Source organism: Coffea arabica, chromosome 2c (assembly GCF_036785885.1).
Source record: "Coffea arabica cultivar ET-39 chromosome 2c, Coffea Arabica ET-39 HiFi, whole genome shotgun sequence".
NCBI lineage: Eukaryota > Viridiplantae > Streptophyta > Magnoliopsida > Gentianales > Rubiaceae > Coffea > Coffea arabica.
In genome coordinates this window covers 112,311-121,124 of record NC_092312.1, presented here as the reverse complement: position 1 = coordinate 121,124, position 8,814 = coordinate 112,311, and the positions used below count along the sequence as shown (strand labels likewise).

At 34.9% G+C, this 8,814-nt stretch overlaps 1 protein-coding gene across 1 annotated transcript; it reads right to left on the bottom strand.

Moving 5' to 3' along the window:
* Window positions 1-5,630: 5,630 nt before the first annotated feature.
* LOC113728231 (uncharacterized) lies at window positions 5,631-7,265 on the bottom strand. Its single transcript, XM_027252796.2, has 4 exons — window positions 7,185-7,265; window positions 6,701-6,749; window positions 5,808-6,270; window positions 5,631-5,726 (listed from the first exon to the last, which is right to left on the bottom strand). The coding sequence occupies exons 1-3, from the start codon at window positions 7,246-7,248 to the stop codon at window positions 5,910-5,912; spliced, it is 474 nt and encodes a 157-aa protein (XP_027108597.2). The 5' UTR covers window positions 7,249-7,265; the 3' UTR covers window positions 5,631-5,726; window positions 5,808-5,909.
* Between the last annotated feature and the right edge of the window lie 1,549 nt (window positions 7,266-8,814).

The window sequence follows — 8,814 nt, the reverse complement described above, 5'->3', positions numbered from 1 at the left end:
TCTTAAAAAAAAAATTTAATGGTAACTTTTCTGGCATGGACTGAATCTGCAACACAATACTTAAATTCAAGGGTAGTATTGTAGTATGTACTATTTTCTAAATCATAAGGGAGGTGAGTGCTAGTGTTAAAAACCTCAGGGAAGGTTTATGCAAATTTCCCATTTATTAACATTCATCCAAAAATATATCAATTATTAAAATATATTTTAAATTGATAATTTACATAACCAAATCCCTTGAATCAAAGGCAGCCTTCATTATTTTGTGCAAAATGCGTAATTGGCCCTCAAGCTATTATGTTTGTGCGCTTTTAGTCCTCCAACAATTATTTGTCTATTTTTAACTCCCAATTTCTACAAGTTATACTATTCACTAAAGGTCAAATGTTACCTAGACCCAACCTATATCATCCTATTTTTTTTTCTTGGATTTGGATTCAACTTTCAAATCCAAACCCTGTAGAATTCAAATATTGTGAAAAAAAAAACATGAATTTGGGTAAGGTCTAATTTTGTATATTTTGTGCTCAAATCTACAATCTATTTAGCTTTGGGATAGCCTCAAGTGTTAATTTTGAACACTTATTAAGAGAGTAGCAAGTGTTAATTTTTTTTTAGCAAGAGTGAAACTCATTTGAAAAAGTACCTAAATGCAAGAGGCAAAAATGTGGATATGTGAATTCATCTGATAAGTTGGTTATAATTTATATGAAAAAAAGAGTATATGAAATTAAAAAACATGCAAGTTTAAATGTTGAATGCATAAACGTGTAATGTGTGTGCGTATGTATATATGCATGCATGTATGTATATGTATATTATTATTGAAAGTGATAATTGGTATTTATTTTTATTATCTTTGGATTTCATATGTTTTATTGTCTGGAATTTATTTTTATTATAAATTAAAGATACTCATGGGTATCTAAGAGGTCGGGTCTAAATTTTCTATTTAGAGTTTAGACAAAATAAATTTAGCAGGTTTGGATTTGAATCAATTAAATCCAATCAAAACTCTATCGATTAACATGCATACTTCTGACCTTTCCATCTATTGGAGCTGTTAAAGTCAATGGAATGCATGATAAACAAGCGAAACTTGAAGGTCCAGTAGATTACATATTAAAAAGGTAAAATCCAAAATTTTAGGTTTTTTATTCCCTAGAGATAGGATAAAAATTTTATTTTTAAATTCTCCATTACATAAGGACTAAAAAAAAAATCATATTTTTACATAACAATATAAAATATTGGAGAATTTGGCACCAAATGAACCTGGAAGCAGTCACATATATAATCATAACAGTGCATAACTATACCATGAAAAAAAAGAGATGAAATTTTCGAGTTCAAGCCGCTAGACATACCATTAATCACTCAACTTTGTCACTTGCGCCTTTCACTCTTGACTCTTACACCATCAATTTATAATCTGACCCTTCTCTTTCTCACAGAAAGACATGGAGTGGAAGGTGTAAGATTTGACGAGTATGGATGGGTTGGATGGTACGGGGGAAGAAATGTAAGTAATAGATCTCAGGTTTGAATCATCTCGCTTACACAAAAAAAAAAAAAAAAAAAAAGAAGAAGAAGAAGAAGAAGATGTCTATTTATCTTTGAGTTTTAGATTTTTTTTTATCGAAAAACATATATTCAGATTTTTTTAATTTTTTCTCTATCGAAAGACATGCACTCGAGTGTGTGTTGGAAAGGTTAAGCTATTTGAACCCATTTGAATTGCTATTTTTTGAATTTTTTGTAAAAATTTTAGTGTAACAATTTAATATATGTGAAATTAAAAAAATAATTAAAAAAATATATTTACTAAATATGTAAAAAAATTTTACTTAAAAAACTGCGATCCAAACACAACATAAGCATATCAACTTATTCATCCCTCTCGGTTGGCTTGTCCTAGGTAGCACTGTTAATGCAGGATAATACATTTAAATCAAGTTTGCGGTTATTATTTGTCAAAAGGGGTAAGGGTTAATTACATTTGCCCCTTGTGCTTTCACCAAATTACTATTACGCTTTCTGTGATTTGAAATATTACGCACTCCGTTTGGAATGTAAGTTTTTTGGGTGTTTGTCTAAAACTTTACTATAAATTACTGTAAAAGTTGTAAGAAAAATTTTTAGGTTGAAAATTTTTTTTCTTTATTTTTCTTTTTCTTTCTTTCTTTTTTCTTTTCTTTTCTCTCTTCTTCTTCTCCCTTCCCCCTCCCCCGGCACCTCTGCCCCTTCCTCCCTCTCCCTCTCTGCCCCACTACCACTCTTTTTCTCTCCCCCGGCACCTCTGCCCTCTCCTCCCTCTCTGCCCTTCTTTTTCTCTCCCCCTCTTCTCCCTCTCCCTCTCTCCCTCTCCTCCCCCTCCCTGACGGCCTCCGATGCCAGAGAACTTGCAGGTTGCAGTCAAGGATTTTTTGTTTCATTTTTTCTCCCCACTCTCCTCCCCCTTTCTTGCCACCCTCCTCCTCCCCTAATCAGCAACCTTGGTCGCCTAGCAGCCATAGGAAAATTTTTTTTCTTTCTCTTCCCCTTTTCCCCCTCTCCCTTTCCTCTCCCCTCCCCCTCGCCCTCCGACGCCAGAGTTGTTGTAGGGTTGAATTTTTTTTTTAGCTTTGTCTCTCCCCCTCTCCTCCTGCTAGCTGCGATCTGGTAGTGCGACCAAATCGCAAAGGTGGCCTGGGAGGCAGAGGGGAGAGGGAAGGGAGAAAGGAAAAAAGAGGTTTTGGAAACCAACAGATCGGTCAAAGGGAGAGGGGAGAGAGAGAAAAAAAAAAAAGAGGACGGCCGGCAGTGGCGGCTGGAATAGTGACCGGCGCCGGAAGCGGTGGTGGAGGTGGTGGCCGGCGACAGAGTACATGGTGGGTTGGGTGAGGGAGGAAAAAGAAGAAAAGTTGAAGGGAAAGTTTTTGTGTATTATTTTGGAGTGTGTAGGTGAAAAATTTTGATAAGTTTTTTAGGATTCTTGTATGGCAAAAGTTGTTAAAAAACTAGTATTATACAAACTTGTTAAAAACTTGAGATTCCAAACAGATCCACGGTCACACCTCCATGACACACAAACCCTCCCCATTAAAAAGCTGACATCTACTGACTGAGGCAAGATAAAAAATGGTACAAAATTCCCTGAACAACCCTAATCTTACATTTTTTCTCAGAAAAAGGTAAAAAAAAAAAAAAAAAAAACCAGAAATCCTAATTAGATTGTAAACTAAAAATAAAGAAAATGGCGACATTGCCTTTCCATCTCTCTTGTATCTTTCTCTTCTCTCTATTCTTATTTGCCTTTCATCTCTTGCAATACCCTTTTCTTTTTCTTCTTCTTCTCTCTCTCTCTCCCTCTGTGAGTTCTAAACCTTCTTTCTCTCTCTTTGAGTTCTAAACCCCCTATTGTATGACTCAATTGAAAGACATTCCTAAAGGCTATGCAATCAAAGCAACGACGTATACAATTGCAAAACCACATACAAGCAAATTAGGGAATTTGTCCTTCCTTTGTATTTCTTCCTCTTAAGCTGGGAAATTTATTCTAAAAGTTCGTTTTGGTTGAATTAGACTAAAGTTTGAGAATTGAGATATAAACATCTGAATGCGGCGTGCGAAGTTGAGGGCCACTGATCACATTTCGACAGCTGCCATGTTTACTACCGTCCTAATATGACAGCGTTTAAGGCCTATCAAGTCAAAGTGGTGGCTGTAATATTTTAAACCCCAGGGGGTGTAATTGCAATTTGACGAAAAGGTATATGTAATTAACCCAAAAGAGTAGAATAGTTATAGATATTGTCTATTAGATTTCTAAACTAAGCCAATGCCTAACGAATGTAAAAAAATTTCTCACAACCTCGAAAATGGTTCAATCAAGGAAAATTATTATTGATGTTTTCAAAAAAATGCAAGATTAAAAATACCTTGCTTGATAGTAGTTGTTTAGTCGTAAAAATGGGAAGTTTGGGGGACTCTAATTTTTTTCTCCTTGGACAAAAATTTCCCTACAGATTGCTTTGTTTAGACTTCCTACGTTAATGATGTTTAACGTGTCACACATCTGATTTTTTCGCAATGACAAGATTTCATTTGCTGTCCATCAATTCAAATTCAATTTCCGACTCTTTTTAGGGAAATAAATGAAGTTCCGACTCTCCTGTAGATTTTCCAATCACAGGATTTCAACTTTCTGACTCGTAGATGACAGCAATTTTGCACACAACCCAGCGGCCACCTTTTTCCGGATTCTAGACACGCACATTTCTTTAGCTTAGCAAATGTAGGAACTTATCAAGTGCGGCATTGGTCCATTGATATTTACGACGACGACTTTTCCACCGCACAAACCGAAAGCACTGATGACTTCTTACATACACTGTTATATACTGAACTAGGAGGGGATCACCGCGCTATGCGCGGTGGGTGAAAGCAGTGATGCCCAGTAATGCCCAGTTGAATAATTAATTTTGTAAAATTAGTTAATTCAAAGAAGAATCAATGCATTAACACTGATCGTGGGGTAGTGGTTGCTTGGTTTAGCTAAGAAGAAGTAGAAACTACCAGTAATGTATTCAATCGATAGGTAAATTACACTGCACGGTTCAGCTAAATTCATTAAGCATCCGAATAAATATTGAATATGTGATACCAAGGAAAATATTTTTCAACTCCGGTATCATCGAAGATTAAAACCTCTGCTTTGAAACTCGGACCGGACCGGCCGGTCGAACCGGTCGAACCGGGAACCGGCCAGGTAGCCGGTCCGAGTCTTATTTAAAAACCGGAAATTTAAAACCCGGTCAAAGCCGGTCAAAAACCGGGTTTGACCGGAAAAAACCGGTTTTCCGGTTCAATAGTAATTTTTTTAAAAAAAAAATTCAAACTTTATAATATTATGTTTTGACCCCCTAAATTGTTAAAACTTATCGATATACCTCAAATATTTGATACTTTATAAATATTGTCCTAAAATTTGATGTTATTTTTCAATTAAACTCATAATTTTAATTCTAAATTTGTTAATATTTATTAAATAATATAAATTGCTACTTAATTGTTCTAATTTCTTTATATTTTCTTGTTAAATATATTTGAAACATCAAATATATATGAATATACCTTTATTAATATCAATATATTATTAGATATTATAAATATAATATTTTAATTTTTAAATAATTTTTATTTATGACGTCATCCGGTTCGACCCCTATCGACCCCCGGTCGAACCCATTGACCCCTGACCCCTGATCTTGGCCGAGTCGCTATCCGGTCCGGTTCTGAAAACATAGATTAAAACTGTAAATATATTTTCAGATTCCGGAACAAATACCAGAGTTTCATTGTGTTGCAATTGATGTTGAAGAACGAAATCTCTCCAGTTTCGGTGAAGGCGTTTATGCTTTACAGCAATTTGAGTAGTTTTTTGTCCAGTGTTGATAAGTAACATGGGAGTCTTGATATCATTGATGAAGTGATCAACAAAGCGCGGAATTTTCTATCATCAAAAGGTGCAGATTAGAAGATATGCAGAAACAAAAGGAAATTGCTTGCGAGAAAGTTGAGATGAAAAAAGAGAATACAGGTAAACATAGAATAGCTTACCAAGCTGTTTGGAGTTGCGGAGTTAAAGATTTGATAAAAGCACACTGAATCAGATAGATCTTGACAGAAATCTGGTCTTAGCGAGGAAGTAACTTGCTGGTGTGTAGCGGCCATGTGGATATCATCTGTCATCAAATGACTGTGTTACATTAAAAATAATATACTATATAGATGAGGATATGAGATAGGTACAGCGGTATTTTGACCTCTTGATGCAATGGCATTCATGTGCAATAGATCTGGTAGGGGGACGGTCCAAGGCAGAAGAACTTGTTTTTGTAGTTCACAAAAGTGAATAACATCAAATATCAGATTCCCGCTATGTCGTTTGCAGTCTGAGAAGAGGGAGCAGAATGGACGCGAGGAATAAAAGGAGCGGATTCATGAGAGGACATATATTGTAATGCCTCAGTAATGACAGCAGCATTGTCATTACCGCTCTTCAAGGCCTCGGCTCCTAAGATTTCACTATGCATAGAAGAGTGATTCGCACCATCAAGGGTTTCATGATGCGAATCAGGGAAAGAAACACCCGATTCCATATAACCTAGTGGAACCTTACGAATACGTGGGAGTAAATGCGCATTCTTTTTCTTGGCAGCTCTATTTTCTTTCCGGCGTTGCAGAAGTTGCATTTTTTTCGAAGATGGCATTTCTGCGTATTTTTTGCTGCGAGTAGCATTTCCATCCATCGTTTTTTAGTAAGAGCAAAAAATGTCGAAGGACTATATAAAGAAAGGAATGTCTAACTTAGCAAAAAAGAATGTAAATCGAAAACTGGCAGAAAGCAGAGCAGGCAAAAAACAAGCGAACACAAAGAGATGAAGGAGTTAATAGCGGCAGCCGAGCAAAGAACAAATGCTTACATAAAAAATAATCAGGCATGTAAGTATAGCAGCAGAAACAATAGAATAACACGTATATGCAAGAATAAGGATCACAAAAGATACAGGAAGTCAAAAAGTCCCAAACTAAAAAAAGGAAAAGCTGGAGCAAGCCATAAGTGCTGATGCATCAGAAAATGTATCCCAAAGATGCACAAATTAAGGATAAAATATAGAGAAAAGAGCAAAACGAGAACAAAATCAGAAGAGCTAACCTGTGAACACGAAGAAGCTCAACACCGCAGAAGTGAATAGCAGCAGAAACTATCAAAGAAATGGCAATCATGTAAGAGGTCATAAGAAAAGGTGAAAAAAATGGGAGAGAAAAATAGAAGCTAATTCGGTGATAATAATTTAGAAGGGGCAGACAAAAAAAGGGGAAAAATAGTTGAACCAGTGCATTAGAAAGCTGAGAAGCAAGGAAGAAATAAAAAGCAAAGCAGCCTGATAGCAATCTTTGAAATATATAAACAGTTAAAGAACAACAAATTAAGCCGAACTATAAAACCAACATGCTCACCAGGAAAGCAAAAACGACAGCACCAATGCAATTTAAAACCAGACTGATAAATTAGGGAAAATGAAGGTTCAAAACAGCCAAAGAAAACGAAGAACAATCGGTATGAGGTAGTTCCCTCTGGCTAACAAAGAAACAAGAGTTTTAGAATAGAGAAAAGAATGCAGCGGGTGCACAATTACCATTGTTCATGATGATGCTCAGTAGAAAATCCGCCGCGGAAAACCAGAGAAACTCTGTATCCATTGTGCAAATGCAAAACACCAAACAATGTCAATCAACCGCAGCAAAAAGAAGCTGATGGTAGACAATGGCGAAAAATGACGGTTGTTTATAGATTTACAAACATAACCTCAAGTAAAGGACAAAAGGCGACAAGGTCCATGGAGTAGAATCGTAAATATAGTCACAAGGGATGGGTAATATAGAAAATTAAGGTAGCAATTAATCAGGTCAAGTACAGTCACTTGTCGGCAGAAACAGGCTGGTGACAAGTAGTGACTGATGAGGAACTCGAGAAAGCTTGCTCTAGAACTAAACAAACAAGATGCAGGCTTGTTTGTAAAAATGAGTCAATCAGATTAGCAATAAGGAGTTTGGTTACGACAGGAAAAGTAACGAAAGAAAAGAATAAGACAAGCATATTTCTTGGCTAATAACTACATAGAATTGGTAATTAAATGCGATATTTGTGGGTAACAAAAAGTATTAATACTAAAAAAGGCCAGCAATTAAATGTGATTTTTGTAGCAATAAAACTGCCAAATCAGAACCGAATTAATAAAAGAGTAATTGAAAAAAACTGATAATTAAAGTCCATTTGTTGGGCAACCCAAAACAAAAGAGGACATTTTCTTAATGAAATTTGGAAAAAAGGAAATTAGATGTGATATCTCTGACAAGAAAAGAAATGTTGCTAATAATTGCAAAAAAGTTATGAATTAAATGCCAGTTGTTGGGTAACAAAAAATGGCGATAAAAAAAATGGTATTATTTATCAGTTATTAACAATGTATTCTAAAAAGTTGGTAATCAAATATGATTTGTTTGCTAACAAAAAAAAAGAACACAAATAAAAATAGGTAAGCAAATAATTATAACAATTAATAGTTGGGAATCAATAATTAAGCATGGTGTGTGGCGTGACCAGGTAAAATCAATTGAAGTGTAAAATTTTCACAATTGAAGGATAACAAAAGCAATTTTAAAAAAAGATAATATATAAGCAATTATTGCAAAAAAAAAGTAATTATTAATAAGTGCAATTTATCTGGAAACAAAGGGAAAGTAGTAATAATTGTAAAGAACCGGGATATCAAGTTTTTTGGCAACACAATCTATTGTTGAGAAAGGGAAAAAATGGCATCATTAATAAGTCATTAACAATTAAGAATAAATAATTGGTAATTAAACGTGATTTATTGGTTAAAAAAAGGGAATCCAAATAAAAAGAGATAAATAAATAGTTATAAAAATTAACAACGGAGAATCGATAATCAAATGCGGTGCGCGGCGTGGACAAACAATAAATGACACCAACGGAAGCGCACCACATTGTTGATTGTTTACGTAAAATCGATACCAAATAAACCCCCTCTCATTCTAAAAAAAAAAAAGCATGTGCCAATAATTAATATAAGGCAATTACAAGAAATCGATAAGTAATTGCGATTTAGTTGGAAAGTCCAAATATGTCAATAATTGTAAGAGGGGGATAGCTAAATGCGATTCGTTACGTAATAAGTAAAAATCGAGTTTATTAATCAGTTAACGAACAATTAATTGGAAAGAATTTGATAATTATGTGCGTTT

Coding starts and splice junctions, on each gene's coding strand:
- LOC113728231 (XM_027252796.2), bottom strand. CDS start 7,248: ATGGATACAGAGTTTCTCTGGTTTTCCGCGGCGGATTTTCTACTGAGC. Junction 6,750..7,184: donor GAGCATCATCATGAACAATG/GTAATTGTGCAC, acceptor TTTCTTTGATAG/TTTCTGCTGCTATTCACTTC. Junction 6,271..6,700: donor GAGCTTCTTCGTGTTCACAG/GTTAGCTCTTCT, acceptor TGCTACTCGCAG/CAAAAAATACGCAGAAATGC.